This window comes from Lutra lutra, chromosome 3 (assembly GCF_902655055.1).
Source record: "Lutra lutra chromosome 3, mLutLut1.2, whole genome shotgun sequence".
NCBI lineage: Eukaryota > Metazoa > Chordata > Mammalia > Carnivora > Mustelidae > Lutra > Lutra lutra.
The window spans coordinates 28925917-28948579 of NC_062280.1; the positions used below are offsets into that span (position 1 = coordinate 28925917).

Below are 22663 nucleotides of genomic sequence, written 5' to 3' on the forward strand. Positions count from 1 at the left end.
TGTTTCATGCACGAATGTATGTATTCCTTCAATATTTAGCGAATGCCCAAAGTATACGGAGATACTAATCTGTCCCTCTACCCTCTAGGATTCTTCTCCTCCCTTTCTCCTCAGGTGCCTCCTTCCCCGTCCTATTTCTTTTTTCCTTCCCCTGTACCACAGAGCTAGACCGAGTTCTCTGCAAGGCAGGATGCGGAGACACAGAAGCCGGCCGGTGGAACAGACACCCTGGAAAGGAGCCAGATGAAATAAGGGCACAGACAGCTGTGTGACATGCAGGGAGAACCCGTGCAGAATGAAAAGCAGTGATTCATGGAGCACTGCAACTCAGACACTCCTCTGGCTTCACTCAGAGCTACTATAGGATTGGGGTCAATGAGGGCTGGCATCAAGACGAAGGGCAGCCTGGCTTCTCCTCCTTTAATCCTTGTCTGCCCACCCCTCCCCCAGTACTCCCTCCCATTGACCAGTGTCCTGGGCCTTTAAGAGTTGGAAGGGCTGGACTGAGGCGAGAGTTCATACCTCTCCCCTCCCTACTCCTTCCCTTTGGCTGCAAGTCCGCCAGTCACAGCAGCAAACTGCGGTAGAAAAGGGGAGGAAGCCAGCGAGCCAGCGAGAGAGGAGAGAGAGAGCCCAGCTGGGTTTCCTCGTCCCACAGGAGAGAGCATCGCACAGCTCACAGACACAGGACCACTCTCCTGCCCACGGTAAGGGTCCCGGAGGCTCTGACCAGCCTCTGCTCCAAATTCTGCCTTGCCTGAGTCCCTAACTCTGTCTGCCACATGCTTATCCTCGCCCTGATTAAATCGTACCCCGGACTCCTTAGCCCTAACATGTCTGCAAGGCTCCCACGTTTTGGTTCTCTCTAGCCCTCTGATTTACAGTTTCCTCCTGACTGTGGCAGTCGCCCTTTACACGAGGACCTCTTAGCTACCGCTCAGAAGTGAGCCCCATCCTAGTAAGGGAAGATAGAGATTGGAGTAAGGATAGATTCATTAACAGAATGTTGAGGATTCCCGAAGACCCAGGGGAGATGATAGAGATTTCCTTAGACAGAGCTGGGGTTTGAGCTCCCTACTTGTTCTTAGCCTGCTCCATGGGCCGGGACAGTTGGTTGGCATGGCCAAGGGCTGTGCTGGGAAAAGCACCTGCTTCTAGTCCTGATTCTGCCACACTAACCAGCTATGTGACTTTGGACAGCAGCTTCCTGATCTGTGATAGGAATTTACAGTTTCCCAGACTTGCGTGTGTCATAAGGGCTCTTTTTTTTTTTTAAAGATTTTACTTATTTATTTGACAGACAGAGATCACAAGTAGGCGAAGAGGCAGGCGGGGGTGGGGGGTGGGGGGGTGGGGAAGCAGGCTCCCTGCTAAGCAGAGAGCCAGATGCGGGGCTCGGGGCTCGATCCCAGGACCCTGTGATCATGACCTGAGCAAAACGCAGAGGCTTTAACCCACTGAGCCACCCAGGCACCCCAGGGATTCTTTTTTAAAATAAATATTCCTGAGCTCCCTCCTGGCAAATTCTGATCCGGTAGATTTTGGGTGAGGCTAAGGAATCTCTATTTGACCTAGGATTTCAATATAGCCAGGAACTTCTGGATTAGATGAGTTATGAAAACAAGAGTCTTCAAGCTTTAACCTTCTGAAGGCTACCTATGACCGGAGCCATTCTGTCTTCTTTATATGGATGAGGTCACCCAATAATCCTGCTCAGAAGCAAGAGAGTAGACATAATGATTCTCTTCCTTCCTGCCCCTTCAGAGAACCCTGAGACACCCCGAATTTCACCATAATGTCATTGGCACTATTGGCAACTCTGCCAAGGTCCATCTCTTACAGCCACCTGTAATCTTACTGGGCAGCCCCGGCCACTTCCCACCTTACTTTGTGTCTTTTCTCTCATGTGTATTATAGAGGTCATGATCTGTGTCCTTGAGGATCTCCACATTCGCGTCTAGGAGTGAACAGTTAAGACCCAATCTCATACTCTCAGTCTTCATCCTCTGCCCCTCACCTCTTGCTCTTGCTCCCACTCCCAGTCCTTTGTTCCTTCTCTCCCCTACTGCACCTGCATCACCATCCTTCCCATCCTACCTTCAGACACCAGAGGCAACACCATGACCTAGAACACCTGGGTTCTAAGTCGCATTCTCTGGACAGTGTGTTCAGTCCATCTCCTAGGATACGGGGGAAGTGAGGCTGAGGGCAGGGGTGTGCTCCTGTGGGTCCTTCTCCCTCCTGGATCTCAGGCTCAGAATCCCCACAGAGGACGAGAACCCGACGTATTGGGAATTAGAGGATAAAGAAAAAGAGGAAGAGGTGAGGGAAGGAGGAGTGCGGAGAAGGATAAGGAGAGGAGAGCACAGAGAGGCTGACAAGTGAGCAAGTAGGGGGCAGATGGGATCAGAAGAGAAGAGTGAGCTGGGAGAAAGGAAAAGAAAGGCACCAGGATGGGGAAAGGAGAGAAATGGGAAGAGAGAAAAGAAAAGCTATCAAGTGGGACATGGTGGGGGCTGAGAATGACAGAGGCAGGGAGACAAATTATCCATGTCCCTTGTTGGTTCTTAGCCCTGCTCTAACTGGCTTTCTAAGTTTTCCTTTGGAAAGAAAGGATTTTCCTTTTTTTTTTTTTAAGGTTTATTCATTTATTTTAGATAGAGCAGGAGGAGGGGCAAAGGAAGAGGGAGAGATAGGATATCAAGCAGACTCTGTGCTGAGCATGGAGCTTGATGTAGGGCTCTATCCCACAAGCATGACATCATGACCTGAGCAGAAACCAAGAGTTGGGCATGCAATGGACTGAGCCACCCAGGGGCCCCTGGAGAAAACCCTTTCTAAGGGCAGGGCCATGCTGAGATCACTGAGCTAGTCACAAGGAACCATGGTTCTGGTCCCACTTCTATCACGTAATTCCTTCAATGGCTCTGGCACTTCAGCTAATCTTTCTAGCCCTTCTGTATAAAACGAAGTCCAAGTCTGACATTCTGTGGTTCTCTGAGTTGAAATTGGCCATCATATGGCCACAAGTCACCTGGATCTAGGTTTGAAATAGTGAGTCAGGAATGGGAGGAGGATTGGAAGAGCACGTGCTTAGCCCTGGGGTTGGAAGAGTTTGGCAAGGATAAAATAATTTTCCAAGGCTTGTTTGAGAGGAGATAGGCTCCAAAATAGGGGTGTCCTGGCACTTTGAGCAGAGGCGTCCCATGTTTCAGGACACAATTGTGAGGTTCCTGGGTCCAGGTATAGGGGAAGGGAATTCTGTCTTCTCCCAGGGCCGAGATCCATCCCATCCCATGGTCCCTATGCCCCAGATATGGGAGCTGAAATTCAAAGAGGAGATAAAGCAGGTTGTTGGCAAGAGGGACCAGAATCCCAGGCTTCCCTCTTCCTCTGGAGTCTGGGGACCTGAGACACTTAGGAGAGACCTGTTAGTTCTGTCCTCATCCAGTTTTTGCAGGCTTTGGTCGCCAAGCTCCATCACCAGCCCGAAAAGGGGAGCTGCGCTTCTGCCTCTCATGAAGCACTCTGGGTCCCTTCATCCATCCAGAGGCTTCTTCTGGTCTCACCCAGGCTCACTATATTCAGCCTCAGCCAGCAAAACCTTGGCTTTTTGGAACTGTCGCAGGGTTCTGTCTCTCCTGAGGGCTGCCTTGAGTTATCTTTCCCACTTAGGTACAGACTGGCTCCCAACCTTCCCTTCTCCCTCTGGGCACCTGTGTATTTGTTACTCCTTGGAAAGCCTTCTCTAGGTCCTCCAGTCAGAGGAACGGTATTTTTAGTGACCTCTACTTTCTTCCTAAAGATTTAACCACCCCTGGGTGACTTGATAGGCTCTTCCAGCTAAAGAGAGGCGGGGGAGCCCTGAGATGCTGTGTGACCCCAGACAAGTCACACCACATTTCTGGACTTCCTGCTTTTCATCTGTGAGACCCAACAAGTGGAACCACACCGTGTTCTAAGAGAGTACCAACTGAATGATGACTTTAGAAATGCTTTTCGTGTTTTAAACGCTCACCATTGTCAAAATGTAAACTTATCTCTTAAAAAACGCAGCATCTCTATTCGAGTGCCGTCCCTCTGCTTATGCAAAGCATAGAGCTTTATGTTTCTTGCGCTTTGCTTCATCCAGAACGATTTGGTCAAGAGTTGATGATTTCCTAGAGGGCACAGCTCGAATCAATGTGGCTACATATCGAGCTTTCTGGCTCTTTTTTAAAGATTAATTAATTAACTAATTAATTTATGAGTGAGTGAGAGAGAGAGAGTGTGTGCACAAGCTGGGGGAGGGCAGAGGGAGAGGGAGAAGCAAGCACCCCACTGAGCAAGGAGCCCAACGCAGGGGTCGATCCTAGGACTCCAGGATCATGACCCAAGGTGAAGGCAGATGTTTAACCAACGGAACCACCCAGGTGTCCCCTCTTTTGCCCTTTCGAGAGCAGTTTGTTGTTACCTACTAGGGCGACTTAACCAGGTCCTAAATGAGCATGTATCTTAATGTGGGCTCTGTTCTTCAGGAGGCAGAGAAAACTTGAAACTGCATTTCTAAGACTATGTAGCTCACCTGGTCCATTAAGCTGTTGGGAACAACTGCTAGGCTAAGGCGTGTAAAGTGTGTCTTACTGTGGGAAGGCAAAAGAAGGTGGCTTGTGTAGCAAGTATGGCACAAGGGGTCACTTTAGAGGCAAAAGCAGCACTCTGCCTTGGGCCCTCTGGTGCTGGGGGTGGGTGGGGGGAGATACAGCAGCTGGGGTGAGTCCCGTGGAGAAGAGAAGGCTAGGATATAGAGAGATTCCAGGTTCTGAAAGGGCGCAGCCAGCAAGATGGTGGTCCCTAATAATCAGGAGCTGAGGGGTGACTCTGGGGTTTTGGACAAAAAGCCCTTCTACAACCCTCTGTGGAGATGACTATGGAAAAGAGCAGACTCTGTGGGATCAGACATTTGGCTTTAAATTCTGAATCCTTATGTGATCTGATGCAAGTTTTGTAGCCCCTCTAAGCCTCACAGTCATCAGACTCAAACTAGACATACAAAAGAGCTTAAGACTATGTGGATGGGGGCGTCTGGGTGGCTCAGTGGATTAAGCGTCTGCCTTTAGCTCAGGTCATGATCCCAGGGTCCTGGGATCAAGCCCCGGATCTGGCTCCCTGCTCAGTGGGGAGTCTGCTTCTCCCTCTCCCTCTGCTTTTCCCCCTGCTTGTGTTCTCTCTCTGTCTCTCTCTCTATCTCTGTCAAATAAATAAATAAAATATTTTTTAAAAAGAAGAGTAGGTGGGTGAAGCTCCTGGCTCCTCATGCGCCATCAGAATGCACAGGTTTCCTTCACTTCCTCCTTTAATCTCTTATTGTAAGATCCCCAGTATGAACCCAGAACCCTTCATTCCTCCTTGCTCCTCCAGGTGACTCCGGCACCAGCTGGTGGAGCAGTGGGTGATGGCGTCTCTGATGCAAGGCCGTGAGTACCCCAGGGATGGGGAGGCGGGGAGGAGTCTGGGCCCCTGGTCAAGAATGCCTCCTGGGCCCTCCACCCTTCCTGCCGGCTGCCCAGCCAGCCCCTTCTTCTCCTGGCCCAGGGCTGCCCATCAGTGAAGACTTGCTGCTGATGCAGAAAGGCACGCTGATGCGCAAGGTGAGGTCCAAAAGCTGGAAGAAGCTAAGATACTTCAGACTTCAGGATGATGGCATGACAGTCTGGCACGCCAGGCAGGCGGGAGGCACTGCCAAGCCCACCTGTGAGTCATGTGGATAGCTAGGCACAGACGTGGTGGCGGGGGGTGGGGGGCCGGTGGGGATCGGACCCTAAAGAGTCCAGCGGCTTGAGAACAGGGGAGGGACGAGGGTCCTATGCTGTGTCCTCATGCTGTCCCTCTTACATCTACCTCTGAGCCTGTAGAGTGGGAATTACAATAGTACTTGCCTCTTAAAGCTATTTATGAAAATTCAATCCATTATTGCACATAAAAGGCTTAGGAGGGTTCTGGCTCATAATAAGGCTCAGTAAGTCCTAGGTTCTGTTTTATTATCATTATAGTGAGAGCATGACCTCATGCATCAGACAGCCCGGATCAAAGCTCTGGCTCGGCCATTTTCTAGCTGAGTGGCTTTGGACAAGTTGCATTAAGCTTTGGTTTCCTCATTTGCAAAATGAGGACTGAACGGTTCCTGCCTAGAAGGTTACAAGGACTCGGCAAGTTAATGTACAAAGTGCCTAACGTGTCACCTGAAGCCAGGATGACTTTCATAAATTAGCCATTATGATGAATATTATTTTTAAAAGATTTTATTTATTTATTTGAGAGAGCACAAGTAGGGGAGCAGCAGGCAGAGGGAGAGGGAGAAGCAGGCTCCCCTTGGAGCAGGGAGCCCAAGGTGGGCTCCTGGGCATGATCCCAGGACCCCGAGATCATGACCTGAGCCAAAGGAAGATGCTTAACTGACTGAGTCACCCAGGCGCCCCTATGGTGAATATTTTTAAGTATCATAAATGCAGCACAACCATGTGTATCCTCTTGGCCAGATGCTTTATGCCCCCTCTAAAAATGTGATCACAGGACGCATCTGAGAGAGTCTGCTTTAGAGACACAATCAAAGCTCACGAGCCCCAGCACCCCCAGCTGAGGAAAGGGGGTGGAATAATTTCTCTGGCTCTTTCCTAGACATCTGGAAAGAGGAGGCCCTCAAGCCTGGAATGGGGACATTGAACTTGGACATACCATGCTTTGGTGTAACCGCTTCTACCTTTAAGTGTGTTTCCACCCATCAGCCACACCAGGGGTCACCAGGTGGACTGGCCATAGATGGGACCATCCCTTATTTCAGACGAGGGTGCTGAGGGCTTAAGTCATTTTGGTCTGTGTCACACTGCCAGCCAGTGTCCTGAAGCCAGGTCTTGCACTCCCAGCACAGGCGCCTTGCCAGCCTGCCTCTGAACATGGCAGTGACTCACGGGGAATCCTGAATCCCAGAGATCTGCCTCTCCCTGTACTCTGTCTTTAGGGGTTTCAGCCTGTGGAGGTTGGGGTTCCTTCGACCCTTTGCCCCTGCAATTTGGCAGACTCTTGTCCCCCATGTCCCCCCATTTCCTCCCTGGCAGTCTCGATTTCTGATGTGGAGAGCGTGCGGGAGGGCCAGGAGTCCGAGCTGCTGCGCAGCCTGGCGGAGGAGCTCCCCCTGGAGCAGGGCTTCACCATCGTCTTCCATGGCCGCCGCTCCAACCTGGACCTGGTGGCCAACAGTGCCGAGGAGGCCAAGATATGGATGCAGGGACTGCAGCTTCTGGTTGACTTTGTCACCGGCATGGACCAACAGGAGCGGCTAGACCAGTATCGGCAGGATGGAGTCAGAGTGGGGGGCTGGAGGTCATTGAAAGAGTCAGAAGCCACAAGGCTAGAGACAGGCGGGGGTGCACTGCACTGAGCGGGGAGTGGCTAAGAGTCTGGATGGGGTGGGCAAGGGCACCTCAGGCCACTGTGAGGCAGAGGACATCAAAGGCGTAATGGAGGCTTGGGATGCCAAAGGCATAACCAGGCAGAGGGGGGGCAGAAATCCAGCCTTTCGGGATGGGTGGAAGGGACGTGAGAGGCAAAGGACCCAACAAGGTGCTGATCTTGAGAGCTGAGCAGAAGATCCCAGTGGCATGAACTACGCCAGAACTAGGAAGCGGAACTTGATAGTGTTGACTCATTCAGGCTTCCTAGATTGTATTCACCTTCCATGCGAGGTCTTTCATTCATTTTTTTTGTTGATTCATTCATTCATTCACTGTCTATGAAGCAGAAGGTATCAGGCACTGTGCCAGGCTTTTGGGGTGAAAAGATGAATGAGACTCAGGCATTGTTTTAGTCGGTGCAGAAAAGGGATTTGTGTAAATCATCTAAGTACCCTGGAAGTGAACTTCCAGTGGACTGAAATTATTTGAGGGTATTCAAAGGAAGGAAAAACATTTAATTCTAGCTGAGAGAGTTCTGGGAAAACGTCAGGGAGGAAGTTGCATGTGAGCTGAGCCTTGAAAAGGAGTAGAACTTGAACATAAAGAAAGGAGGGAAGAAGGCTCTCCTGCCTGAGGGAACGGCATGAGGAAAGGCTCAGAGACATCAAAGAACAGGAGGGAGGACACTGAAGAGCAGGAGGGAGAGTCTGGCTTAAGTATGGGGAAAACAGAAGTGTATTGAGGAAGGCTGTGGTGGGGGGCCAGATCGTGGGGATGAAGACCTTCAATCTAGGTTTAAAAATTTGGGCTTCTTTCTGTAGGCAATAGGAAGAACCCTGCAGGCATCTGAGCCATGCAGGGACAAGATTATTCTGGAAGCTAATATGGAAAATGCACTGGTATGGAGGAGACACTTGTAGCAAAGCTAGGGGAGACAATGTCAGTGGATGAACAGGCACACACATCTGCATACACAAACACACACAGTGCTTTGGCCTTGACTCCCACCTGGATGGCTGAGTGACTGGTTCCAGCGTGGAGATAAGAACCAGGATGGCCGGATGAGTTTCCAGGAAGTCCAGCGTTTACTGCACCTGATGAACATGAAAATGGACCAAGAATATGCCTTCCAGCTTTTCCAGGTGAGTCTTTTTTGGGGAACGATCTTCAGAAGCCAGCCAAGGCCACGTTCTCATGCGGCCCGATGTAGGTGAGCCTATCCAGCATCACTCTTTATTGAATCTCTCCTATATGCCTTACCACTATGCCAGGTTCACTGGAGAGTGTAGGCCATGGTTCTTACCCTTCCGTCTTCTGAGAAAGATGATGCCTAGTCTTATGACAGGGGAACAACCATATGTTACTGTGTCAGATCTCAAGGACATCTCTGTCCATGACCAGAACTTCCTAGGTGCCTAGTCACAATGGAAAAGTCCCACCGGAATGTGAATGAAATAGGAAGAGGGATCTTTAGACCTTTTAGGCACTTGCTGGGACATTTAACCCTTTCTAATTGAAATTTTTTCTCTAGTAGCAAATGGTAAGGCTGCCATTTTGTTTTTTACTTACCAAAGCGGCTTCTGTGAACACAAAGTGTCAGGACCCCTGGGAGAATTTTGTGGAAACATGTTTGTACCCACCTGTCAGCCAGATGGCCATACAATGTGCTCTTAAAAGGAATTTTCCACCATCCTCTAAACCCTCACTTGCAGGCAGCAGACATGTCCGAGTCTGGGACTCTGGAGGGACAAGAGTTTGTAGAGTTCTATAAGGCGCTGACTAAGCGTACGGAGGTGCAAGAGCTGTTTGAAAACTTTTCGGCGGATGGGCAGAAGCTGACCCTGCTGGAATTTGTGGACTTCCTCCAAGAGGAGCAGAAAGAAGGAGAGCGAGCTTCTGACCTTGCTCTGGAACTCATCGACCGCTATGAGCCCTCAGATAGTGGTAAGAGGGTTAGGGCGGAGGGGCACTGGACATGCCGGAGGAGGGGGACTTTAGAAAGGTCCAGAGATAAGCCACCTTCTGCCTAACTCAGGGAACGCTGAGCCCCACCCCTACCTACCCCAGCCCCTGCACAAGCAGCTTACCTCATTCAACCACTCCCAGGGAAGGAGACCAGCAGTTTCCTGCCCAGGTAAGACAGGAGTCTCCTCCATAACACTGCATCCCCCAGAAGGAAGATCATTCCATAAGCTCCCTTTCCTCCACAATGCTCATGCTCCACTTTTAGAGTAAGTTTGTCCTGATGTTAACGTTTGCCCCCAGTGGAAAAGGAAGGTCCTTGGTCCTCTCCCTTTTGCTTCTTCATAAGCACCTGATTCCTTTTCTTACATCTCCTTTCATGGTTTCTGTTTGCTGTTTCTTTAAATGCTGGCTCCCTGCCCTTTCTTGAGCTTTCTCCAAATTCTCCAAGTGGTTCTGGAGTGGCTCAGCCCCTGGGCCAGGAAGCTAGTTAGTCTGACTGAGGCGGAAGAGGAGGCCAGTCATCTAGCTTCAGCAGCACAGCTCAAATAGGCCCTCTCTGTCTTCAGCACTTTCTCCTTGTTCCTTCGATAGACATCACCTTGCCCTCCATCCCCTCCAGAATGAGAGGAATTTACATTAATAATAAATGATTTACAAGGTACTTTCACATCACTTACTTCCTCTAGCCCTCACTATAATCTTGTAAATCGAAAGCATAATCCTTATTCAGCTTCTGCTAAATATCCCATTAATGTGCTAACATCCCTACATGTCTTTTCTCATCCTTCCAAGGACCAGTTGAAGTGGCTTCTGTTATTGTCAGTTGTGCCAAAGAGGAAAACTCAAATTTAGAAAGGTCAAATGATTTGTTCAAAGCCAACAGCTAATGAGAAGAAGAATTGGGATTCAAACCCCGGTCACCTTACCCTTACCTAAGAGCTCTGTTGAGCATGAGAATTAGAGATGAGACGGATGAGAGGTGCCTGGGTGGCTCCGTGGGTTAAGCATCTGCCTTCAGCTCAGGTCAAGATCTCAGGGTCCTGGGATCTGAGTCAGGCTCCCTGCTCAACAGGGAGTCTATTTCTCCCTCTCCCTCTGCTCCTCCCCCCTACCCTTGCGCTTGTGCACTCGCTTGCACACTCTCTCCCTCTCAAATAAATAAACAAAATCTTTTTTTAAAAAGATTTTGTTTATTTATTTGAAACAGAGAGAGAGCACAAGGTAGGGAGAGCAGCAGGCAGAGGGAAAAGCAGGCTCCTCACAGAGCAGGGAGCCTGGTGCTGGCCTTGATCCCAGGACTGAGGGATCATGACCTGAGCCAAAAGCAGACACTTAATGACTGAGCCACCCAGGTGCCCCAATATATAAAATCTTAGAGAGAGAGATGAGATGAATGAGAACTGGACAATTGACCCACATTTCCTAGGTCTCAACTGCCACTCCTTCCATTCATTCATTCATTCATTCATTCACTCACTACTTCAGCTGATGCTTCTTGAGTCCCTGTCATGAGCCAGGACCTAGGCTCAGACCCAGAGATACAGCAGAAGGTCCGACAAGAACACCACCAAACAGAAAGGGTTGGAATCACTGATTCCAGATTCTATGTCTGTGCTCAGGGAACAAAGGGGGCCGTAAAGCAATCATTTCAGAAAAATAAATAGAAGAGGAATGCATAAAGGTTAAGAAATAAGATCTTCTCTCTCCAGCGAAGGACCCAGTAGACATCAGTTACTTTTATTCTGCCGCGTGCCCCTCTGGGTGGTGTCCCCACCCCTGCACTCAGCTGTCAGGTACTATAGTCTGGCTGCAGGGGTAGTCTCCTCCAGGGGACCTGGGCTCAAGGCCCCACTGTGCTTCTTATTAACTGAGTTATCCTGGCCAAGCTGCTTAACCCCACAGAGGCTCGATTTTCTGTTTCGTAAAACACTTGGTGACCAAATGAAATGACAGGCATGAAAGGCATCCGGCAACAGTGGGTTTACTCTCTCAAGTTAAGTCCTTACTGTTAAGAATGAAACTTCCTGGAACGCCTGGGTGGCTCAGTTGGTTAAGCGGCTGCCTTCGGCTCAGGTCATGATCCCAGCGTCCTGGGATCAAGTCCCACATCGGGCTCCTTGCTCGGCGGGGAGCCTGCTTCTCCCTCTGCCTCTGCCTGCCTCTCTGTCTGCCTGTGCTCGCTCACTCTCTCTCCCTCTGTCTCTGACAAATAAATAAATAAAATCTTAAAAAAAAAAAAAAAAAGAATGAGACTTCCTGCCTGACTTCTGGCCGTTCTCCACTATCTGTAGGCCTTGTCAAAGCTGGAGTGACGAAGCTGGGCATTGGGCTTGAGATGTTCCACCTCCCAAGGGCCCCCCCCCGCCCCCCGCAGCAGTGTTCCCCTCAGTGAGACCGCGCAGTCCAGTGGGATGGGCATAGCTCAGACACCTGCCAGCCGGGGTTCGAATCCCAGTTCCTCCAGTTACTGATTTTATTCCCTAACCTCCCTGGACAGATTCTATTCTATCTACCTCATCACGTTGGTGAGAGCATTCAGAGAGACACTGCATGGGGTGTCCCGGGCACGGAGCAAGTGCTTGGTACTTGTCGTTATTGTTGGTATCATTGGTGAGGGCTATGGAAGGAGTGACAGGGCCCTGCCCTCAAAGGGCCTAACTCAGGCCCTTTGGGCATATTATAGTCCAGGAGTATATTAGACAAACACTCTTGAAAACACCATACGGGAATTGATGCTAGGAAGAAACCCTCAGGTCGTAGCTGGAGCGGCTACACAGCCCAGGGAATGGAACACAGGTACCTTGGTTACGTAGCTAAAAATCTTTGACTTTGTTGGTCTCGGGGCCTCAGTTTCCCCATATATAAAATTAGCCCTTTACACTGAATACTATGCTGTCCCTTACGCTAACCATGAGCTCCATGTGACTATTTTTTTAAGTTTTTTTTTTAAGATATTTATTTATTTGAGAGGGAGAGAGCACTTGAGTGCGGGCACTCACATGAGCAGTGGGAAGAGCAGAGGGGGATGGGGAGGGACGAGCTGACTCCATGCTGAGTGCAGAGCAGCCTATGATATGGGGCTCAATCCCACAAACCCAAGCTCATGACCTGAGCTGGGACCAAGATGGATGCTCAAGTGACTCAGCCACCCAAGCGCCCCTCTGTGTGACTATTTAAATTTAAATTAACAAGGTACCAGGTGACTGTCTGTGAAGCCTCCGCTCTTGATTTTGGCTCAGGTCCTGATCTCAGGGTTTTGAGAATGAGCCCCGTGTTGGGCTCTGTACTCAGGAGAGTCTGCTTGGGATTCTCTCTCTCCCTCTCCCTCTGCTCCCACCCCCACTCTCGGGCACATGCATGCACATGTGTGTTCTAACTTAAAAAAAATAAATAAAATCTTAAAAATAATAAGATAAATTTAAATTCTCTAAAATTGGGGCATCTGGCTGGCTCAGTTGGAAAAGCACATGACTCTTGATCTTGGGGTCATGAGTCCGAGCCCCACTTCGGGTGTAGAGATTACTTCAATGAATAAATAAGTAAAAACTTTCCAATATTTAATGAATTAATTAATTAAAATCAAAATTTTAAATTCAGTTCTTCTGTCACACAGCCACATCTCAAGTGCTCGATAGCCACACGTGTCTAGAGGCTAGCGTACTGGACCGCACAGAAGAGAATGTCTCCATCATTGCAGAAAGTTCTATTGGCTACCACTGAACTAGAATGGTCTTCATGATTCTCCACGTGGCTTTAACTCTCCCTGAGGGTGGGGCTGATTGAAATGACAGATGGTGGGTGGGGTACATTTGGCAGCTGGAGGCCGGGAGTGGACTCCATCTGAAAGGCAGGACCCTGGAGAGGGGCGAAGTGAGGGCTGTGCTGGAGGGGTGCTGGGATGCCCTAACTCAGAGCTTCTCACTGTAGCCTTCCCCTACTCTGCACCTCAGGCAAATTGCGACACGTGCTGAGCATGGACGGTTTCCTCAACTACCTCTGCTCGAAGGATGGAGATATCTTCAACCCAACCTGCCTCCCGGTTTACCAGGATATGACTCAACCCCTGAACCATTACTACATCAACTCCTCTCACAATACCTACCTCGTGGGGGACCAGCTTTATGGCCAGAGCAGCGTTGAGGGATACATACGGTGTGTGGGGAGTTAGGGGGAAGGGTTCCCGCTCATGAAAGGGGGCCATCTGTGTTGTCAGTGGATAACAGGGATCAAAAAGGTGTTGTGGGGGGTTTGGGGCTGAGGACCCCTGGATTCCTGAGAGACTTGGAGGAGACGTTGAAGACTGACAGGAGGGTAGTACTGAAACTCTATGGGTAAATGGAGCTTCTTTCTCTTTCATAAGCTGCGAAACTCTCTTGGAACTCAGAGGTCCTGACAGATTTATTTTGAACAGATGAAGAAACTAAATGTTACATGGAAGGCAATAGAGCACAGAAGTTAGAAACATAGGTTCTGGAGTCAGACCATATGAAGTCAAATCCTAGCTGTCTCACTTGGTGCTCTTGTTCTAAGTAACCTCTCTGGGCCTCAGTATCCCCATCTGTGAAATAGGGATGGTAACAATGCCTATTCTGTCTGAGTTGTGAGGATTAAATGAGATAATCCATGTGCTAATAGCCAATAAGTGATCACTGCTTTTACAGTGATTAATCATGGATTGGGTCAAAGAGTCAAGATAATCTTTGTAGTGGCACCAACTGATCTAGTAGCTTCAGGGTATAAAAGATGAGTGGAACACATTGTTTCTGCCCTAGGATGTCTAGTAGAGAAGATAAAGTATAAATTTACTGAGAGTTTGAGGGGGATCTGGCTGGCTCAGTCAGTACAGCATGCAACTCTAGATCTTGGGGGTCATGAGTTCAAGCTCCACATTGACCATAGAGCTTACTTTTTTTTTTTTAATTTGACAGAGAGCGAGAGATCACAAGTAGGCAGAGAGGCAGGCAGAGAGAGAGGGGGAAGCAAGCTCCATGCTGAGCAGAGAGCCTGATGTGGGACTGGATCCCAGGACCCCAAGACCATGACTTGAGCTGAAGGCAGAGGCTTAACCCACTGACCCACCCAGGTGCCCCCAAAGAGCTTACTTTAAAAACAAACAAACAAATTACTGAGAGGTTGACTAAGTCAGGTGTTGCAGAATGCCATACAACCAGAACACTAGAAGCATCACAAGGCAATACGTGATGTTGAAGGAAGATCGTGAGTTGGAGAGGGTAGGGGGTGGAAGTAGCATGAGCCACAGCAGTATCCCGGTGGACAGGGAAGGGTTCACAGAGATGCAGCTTGCAGGGGTCTTGGGGACTAAGTGCCAGTGAGCACAGTTCTCCCCAGAGTGGGGAGAGAGTCCCTAGACAGATGATACAACCTTGATCTCTCTGTCCCTGGGGGCTTGGGGTTCTTGCAGGGCCCTGAAGAGGGGGTGCCGCTGCGTGGAGGTGGATATATGGGATGGACCTAGCGGGGAACCTATCGTTTACCATGGACACACACTGACCTCCCGCATCCCATTCAAAGATGTCGTGGCCACTGTGGCACAGTACGCCTTCCAGGTAGGAGTCCCGGGATGGGCGTCCTAGAGGGAAGATGATCTGAGGGAAGAGTGGCTGCCTCTGGATCTGGAAAAGGTAGATGGGGGCGGGGGAGGCTGTGTCAAATGGCCGAGATGGACAAGAGATTTTAACTGGGAAGCATCAGACAAATATTGAGGGATTGTGAATAAGGGTTGGATGTATCACTAGTAGTTAGTAGTCCTAGAGCTAATTGCTAGGGATCAGTAACTCTTACTTCTAGTCACTGTCACCCTTATGCTTACAACTGACACAACACCCTAGACACTGACAACTGTCATCCATCTTGGAGAGGGTGGATAAGGAAACAGAAGAAGTGGTGGGTAGGGCTGGGGGACAACAGGAGTCTGGAGATGAGAGTATAACATGAACACATAATCAGGGGAATGGCCTAGCCTTCCCACTCTGAGCCTAAAAGCTCAAAGGTCCTAGAGGGACCTCGGCACAGCTGGTATAGGTCTGAGATTTGGGATCCCAACAGTGACTTTTAGATGTGGGGTGGGCCCCAGACCCAGCAAGACCTCCTTGATGCCCAGAACAGGGTCAGAGGGGTTTGGCAATCAGGGTACTCCAAGTGAGTCACCAGGAAAGGTCTAGAGAGGAAGGGAGGTTCCATATTTTGAATCTTTGGCTCTAGCATTCTCTCTCTTCCCCATCAGACATCAGACTATCCAGTCATCTTGTCCCTGGAAAACCACTGCAGCTGGGAGCAGCAGCAGGTCATGGCATACCATCTGACCGAGATCTTGGGGGAGCAGCTGCTGAGCACTACCTTGGATGGGCTGCTACCCACTCAGCTCCCCTCACCCGAGGTAGGCACCCTCGTCCGCCAGCCCAGGCTCTGCCATGGCTTCCATACTCTCCCACCCTTGCCCCTCCATGCCCTTCCTGTTCCCTCCTTCTCAGCCCTCCATGGAACATTTTACTCTTAAATATCCTTGGAGACAATTTGAATTTTCCAAAAGTCCAGTTGAAGGAAGAATGGTTGATAGGTCTTCTAAATTTTAAATCAATTATTTTCTTCTTATTTCCTTTTTCAGTGGAATGATCTTGATTTTTTTCCCTGATGGCTCATAGGTGTATACATATTTGCACTTCTAAGAACGCTTGGGGTCATTTTCTATATCCCTTTTATATGTCACATACAATAGATATTATGAATGTCTTTTCGTGTATAATTTTTTCCCTTTTAGTAGCTCTGTGGGATTCCATTTTATGTTGTGAACCATTATTTATTTAGCCAGCAAATAGTAAACATTCAGGTCATTGGTAATTTTTCACTTGTACATATAGCTTTGTCCATTTACTGCCGCCCTTCTTCTTCTTTTCAGATTTCTTTATTTGAGGGGCACCTGAGTGGCTCAGTTGTTAAGTGACTACCTTCGGCTCAGGTCATGATCCCAGGGTCCTGGGATTGAGTCCTGGATCAGGCTCCCTGCTCAGTGGGAAGCCTGCTTCTCCCTCTCCCACTCCCCCTGCTTGTGTTCCCTCTCTCGCTGTGTCTTTCTCTGCCAAATAAACTCTTAAAAAAAAAAAAAAGATTTATTTGAGAGAAAGAGAGAGCACAAGCATGCAGGGGGTGGGTGGGTAGGGGCAGAGGGAGAGAATCTCAGACACCCTGCAGAGCATGGAGCCTGACACAGGGCTTGATCCCACAACCCTGAGATCATGACTTGAATCAAAATCAAGAGTCAGATGTTTAACCAACTGAGCCACCCAGGCGCCCTGTTCACTCTTTCTCTGAGATGGATTCCTAGAAGTACATTGCTGGGTTGAAGAGTACTTGTGTTGATATTTTGGTTATTACTGCCAAGCTGCCGCCTGGAAAAAAAAAGCAAGTTGCACTCTGACCAACAGTGTAAGAGACGGACCACAAATAACTTCAGTAGTAAGATGATTCACAGTGACAAATGTGGAAAAAAAAAAAAAAAAGTCAAGTTAAAAAAAAAAAAAGTCTAGGGCACCTGGGTGGCTCAGTGGGTTAAGACTCTGCCTTTGACTCAGGTCATGATCTCAGAGTCCTGGGATCAAGGCCCGCATCGGGCTCTCTGCTCAGTGGGAGCCTGCTTTCCCCTCTCTTTCTACCCGCCTCTCTGTGTACTTATGATCTCTCTCTCTGTCAAATAAATAAATAAAATCTTTAAAAAAAGAAAAAGAAAAAAGAAAAGTCTAGGGGTGCCTGGGTGGCTCAGTGGGTTAAGCCTCTGCCTTTGGCTCAGGTCCTGATCTCAGGGTCCTAGGGTCAAACCCCGCATCGGGCTCTCCGCTTAGCAGGGAGCTGCTTCCCCCTCTCTCTGCCTGCCTCTCTGCCTTCTTGTGATCTCTCTATCAAATAGACAAATAAAATATTTCAAAAAATAAGATAAAAAATGAGAGTCTATATTTTCTTCTTTTGAATTAATAGATATGATTTACCCACTTTTATTGGGGTTTATACTCTTTACCGGTATATAACAAGTTTTTAAATGTTAAAGACATTGATGCTTTGGGAAATTTGTTTTTGCGGCCTTTGCTTTTGGATCATAGCATCTTCTGCCGTAGGGAGGATTTTAAGCTTTATGTAGTCAAATAGGACAGTCCTTTGTATGTCTTCTGAGTTACGGATGATAACAGGATATGTCCTATTTCTTTTCTTTCTTTCTTTTTTTTTTTTTTTTTTTTTTTGAGAGAGAGAGAGTGGGAGCAGAGTGAGAGGGAGAGAATCTCAAGCAGACTCCTCACCCAGCACAGTCCCCGACAGGGCGCGATCTCAGGACTCTGAGATCATGAGATGAGCCAAAACCAAGAGTCGAACACTTAACCAACTGAGCCACCCGGGTGCCCCTCATCTCCTGTTTCTAAAGCCTTTCCTACTTTAAGATTATTCAAAAAGATTCTTCATTTTCTTCTAATACTCTTATGTCCTTTCATTTACATGTAAATTTTGAATATGGGCAGAATCTCTATGTGTCATATGTGAGGTATTTTTTATTTTGTGTTTTCCAGTTGGATAGAGATGTGACGAGTTGGCTTAATGACAGGAACCCCTACTGTACGTATCAGGCAGCCACCCCGTGGGGACTCTAGCCCACTCACGTCTTCTGCCTTTGAGGTGGTCCTGTGAGAGCACTGGGAGCCGCAGGGCTCCCCAGGAGGGTCCCAGAGCAGACAGGGAAACAAGCCCCTTCATTTCTATCTCCAGGAGCTTCGGAGGAAGATCCTGGTGAAGGGGAAGAAGTTAAGGACACTTGAGGAGGATCTTGAGGAAGAGGAAGAGGAGGAAGAGCTAGAGTGCGAGCTGGAGAGGGAGCAGGAAGCCGACACAGAGCTGGAGGCCCAGCTGGAGTCTGAGTCCCAGGAGTTGAGCCCACGCAGTAAGGACAAAAAGAAGGAGAAGGTGCGCCAGGAGGGTGATCTTTCTGCTCTGGCATTTGGTCAGTCTGTATTGTAAATGGAGTTCATGTGTGGAGAGACCAGTGAGCCAGGCAGGGTGGAGGGCCAAGGAGCAAAATGCCCCTCGCCCCCAGGGAAAGAACTGTAAGGGGGCGCATGGCATCGCCATTACTATCGTATGGAGAGAGATGGCAGTGGCTTTCTGACTTCTTTGGGCCATGGAATGGTTTGTGACTGAAATCTTACATGGGAACTCTGTGTACAAAAGCGATTGAAGCGGAGCCATCCCAGCTGAAGCACCCATTTGATCTCTCCGGAGTCCCCTGAGGACTCTTGAGACATCTTTGTACTTCTCGGTCTCTTTAAAGGCTAGTTTGAAAACCACTGGTGTGCGCGTGCATGCACGCAAGTTTGTGTGTGTGAGAGAGAGAGAGATTGTGTACCCGCACTATTGTACTGGGGCATAGGGCTTACTCAAGTGACTGCTGTGACAGCATCTGAAATGGGCTTAGAGAAGGCTTCTTGGAAAAGGTGAGTCTGAGAAGGGGCCAGAAGTAGCCAAAAAAAAAAAAAAAAAAAAAAAAAAGGAGCAGAAAGAGTTGGGGAAAGTGAAGGCTCTGAGAAGACTGTGCCCAAGTGGCCCAGCTCCCTGTGGGGAAGGGGTGCCATTGGTGGGACAGCCAAGATCCTGGTTAGAAGTCTGCCTTTCTGATTCTCATGTTCTTCCTTGACTTAGCTAACTTCTAACTTATCCTGTCCTCTCCGGGGCTGTGGTGTCTAGCTTGCTACCATGTCCAGGGAAGGAAATGGGAATTTAGGAGAAAAATGTAGAGATATTATTCTGGGACCCTCACATCCTTCCGGTGTGACTTCCCCGGACATTTGCATACCTCGACATTAACTGTCTGGGTTCATGAGCATTTTCACCAAAATATACTATTAATGTTTTTTTTAAAAGGCGAGAGGTAAGGAGGACACCTCTCTACTTCAAAATAATCATCAAAAACCTGTTACCCAGAAAGTAACAGTAGAGCAGACCCTTTAAGCCCAGAGGCTGAAACCGATCCCATCAGGTTTCAAAGGACTGCCTTTATTCCCATTCCCATCCCCAGGTTGTGATGTGTCCGCTGTTTTGTCCGCCTATCTGTTGTGAGGTTATGGTTCAGGCTCCTATTTCCAAGGCTGGGTCCCTTCTCTTTTCCAAGCAGGTGAGGCAGGAGGGAGAACGCAAAGGGGAGGCAGTGGGCAGAGGCTTAGGTTGGATGGGGAAATTCAGATCCTGGCCATCGGCTCTTTTCCTCTCGGCTCGCTGAAGGTTCAATTCCATCTTCCTGTCTGTTTTCTCCTCTTCCAGAAATCCAAACCCATCTTGTGTCCATCCCTCTCTGCCCTGGTTGTCTACTTGAAGTCTGTCTCATTCCACAGCTTCACTCATTCGAGGGAGCACTACCGCTTCTATGAGACCTCCTCTTTCTCTGAAGCCAAGGCCAGAAGCCTCATCAAGGAGGCCGGTCAGGACCAAAATGGAGAGCCAGGGAGGGGACTGGGATGGGTAGGGTCAGGCTGCTGGGCAGGAGGACGAGTCCCAAGAAAGAGGACCAAGGGCCTAAGGAGGGATGAGGGAGCCAAGCGACTCCTCAGAGCACGCACTGGGACAGGAGCTCTGAGCAGCGGGCTCAAGGCTCTAGGGGGAGGAAAGCTGGCCTCAGGAGATGCTGGGGACAAAAGCGAAGTGGGTAGGCAGTGTCCCTGAGGCCAGGGAAGTGGAGAGATCCTCCCGTCGCCGTCTACCTACTATACCCTCTATGCAGGCAACGAGTTTGTGCAACACAATGCCTGGCAGCTAAGCCGTGTGTACCCCAGCGGCCTGAGGACAGATTCGTCCAACTACAACCCCCAGGAACTCTGGAACGCTGGCTGCCAGATGGGTGAGGGGGCAGCAGCAACAGCGGGGAGGTTACATGCCCCAGGGGCCGGCCAGGAGGGTCAGGGAATGCTTGAAGGGTGCTAGGCTGAGAGAGATGCGATCTGCGGAGGGTGTTCCAGCAGGCCCTCGTATACCCAATCCATCTCTTTCATTCCCTGAAAGAGGGGCTAGAGGGCTCCTGAGACGTATGCTTCCCTCCCTTTCTCCCGGGACCCACAGTGGCCATGAACGTGCAGACTGCGGGGCTGGAGATGGACATCTGTGACGGGTTCTTCCGCCAGAATGGTGGCTGTGGCTACGTGCTGAAGCCCTACTTCCTGCGTGATGCCCAGAGCTCCTTCCACCCTGAGCGGCCCATCAGCCCTTTCAAGGCCCAGACCCTCCTAATCCAGGTACTGTGGTGAGCGAAACCGTGGGAAAGAACCTGGAGTGGCCAGGATGGAAGCAGGGGGTCGAGGCAGCAGGGCCTGGTAGGGACGCAGCGGGTGACGAACGCCTCAGGAGAGACACGCGAGCCCGTGCATGGTGGGGATTTGAGAACCAGCTACCTAGGTTCGAACCTGCTCACTAGTGTAACTCCGGGCAAGTTCCTGAACCCCAGGCTCCTCCCCTGCAAAATGGGAGAAACGCTAGTCCCCCTCACAGGGTTGCTGTGATAGGTGATCTAAAAGTACCCAGGGCAATGCCTGGGGTCGAGTCAGGTCCCGAAAGGGTTTGCTGAACCCACCTTCTTTCACACCTTGTTCAATTTCTACTCTGATGGATTTTAAATCACACATAGGTTACTAGAGGAGCATATATTCCTCAAAGCCAGAGGCTAGAGTGCCCCTCCCCCTGCCCCTCCCCACCCCACGCGGGTGTAAGAGCGAGCCAGAGTGCTGCTGAGCTGAACAGGAACCAGTGAGTTTCCAGAGTTCTGCTTGCAGGTCATCAGCGGGCAGCAACTCCCCAAGGAGGACACGAGTAAAGAGAGGTCCATCGTGGATCCACTGGTGAGAGTGGAGATCTTTGGCGTCCGCCCAGACAAAAGCCGGCAAGAGACCAGCTACGTGGAGAACAACGGTGAGGCTGGGCGGTGCTGGGCTGTGCTGGGCAGGGGTGAGGGGGTTGGTGGTGGGAGTTAGGTGGGAGGAACGTGGCTGTTTCCCTACCGCACTGTCCTCCCTGAAACACAGTCCCTGTCCCCACCCCCTCCCACCTCCATGGGAGGCAGCATGTAACAGGACAAAGAATAAGGGCTTGGATGTCTTTGATCTGAATCCTTGTCCCTTACTTGTGAGCTCTGGTGACCTGGACAAATTGCTTATCGGCTCTGGGCCGCAATCCCCTCACCTGTGAAATGCTGATCGCAGGGAAAATTGCGAGACCACAAGGGGACACGCCTAAAGCAAAGAACCAGCAAGGTCGCTTCCTTCATTCCCTCTATCCTCCGCCCTGCCCCAGGGTTTAATCCATACTGGGGGCAGACGCTGAGCTTCCAAGTCCTGGTACCCCAGCTGGCCCTGCTGCGTTTTGTGGTCGAGGACTACAATCGGAAATCCCGAAATGACTTTATCGGGCAGTACACGGTGCCTTGGAGCTGCATGCAGCAAGGTGGGCCGGTCCTCCCATCCTCCCACCCCTGCCACCACCACCCTGGCCCCGGCCGCCCTTTAACGCCCTCCTCCCCCCTCTGCAGGCTACCGCCATGTACACCTACTCTCCAAGGATGGCATCAGCCTCCACCCGGCTTCCATCTTCGTGCATATCAGCATCCAGGAAGGGCCAGAGGGGGATGAATCCTAAGGTGGGCCCTTCTTGGGAAGGGTGGGTGCACTGGCTTGAGATGGTAAGAAAAACCTGGAAGGACGCTCCCGAAAGCAAAGAGAGGTGGTGAAAACCATCGTTTTGGACTGTGCATTCCTAAGCACAAAAATTACCTCACTCTTCCTAACAAGCACACCTAGGGCCTGATTTTTCACTCTCTTCCCTTCCTTCATTTCTTCACGTCTGTGGTATCCTTTCTGTCCCCTTCCTTCACATACTCTCTACTGGACTTCCTTCTTTCCTCTTGCCATAGGTTCAATCCCCTGCCCAGATCTAGGACTAATCTCTCTCGTCAGCCCTGGCTGGCCCAAAGGTTGGCTGCAGCTGGACAGCCCGAGAGGGGCCTGGACCAGAGGGACACAAAGAGGCATTACCCGCTCCACCCAAACCGCCTCAAAGCCCAGAGCCAAGGGAAAGAGAAATCGAGCCTCAAGGCTCCCCAGGCAAAGGCTGGGGGAGGATGGCGAACCCCCAAGACCATACTACGACTCGTGAGAAAACACTGCACAGGCCCGAGTCCCCACTGGACTGCTCTCCCCTCTCCCCACCTGTAATAATAGAGCTTTTCTACCCAGTTC

General features: G+C 50.0%; 1 protein-coding gene across 1 annotated transcript; it reads left to right on the top strand.

Moving 5' to 3' along the window:
• Positions 1-311: 311 nt before the first annotated feature.
• PLCD4 (phospholipase C delta 4) lies at positions 312-22548 on the top strand. The gene is made up of 16 exons (XM_047721052.1): positions 312-707; positions 5401-5456; positions 5575-5733; positions 7095-7323; positions 8443-8572; positions 9143-9374; positions 13346-13547; positions 14818-14962; positions 15640-15792; positions 18162-18356; positions 19707-19863; positions 20164-20280; positions 20499-20671; positions 21206-21341; positions 21723-21872; positions 21958-22548. The coding sequence occupies exons 2-16, from the start codon at positions 5435-5437 to the stop codon at positions 22062-22064; spliced, it is 2307 nt and encodes a 768-aa protein (XP_047577008.1). The 5' UTR covers positions 312-707; positions 5401-5434; the 3' UTR covers positions 22065-22548.
• The last annotated feature ends 115 nt before the right edge of the window (positions 22549-22663 follow it).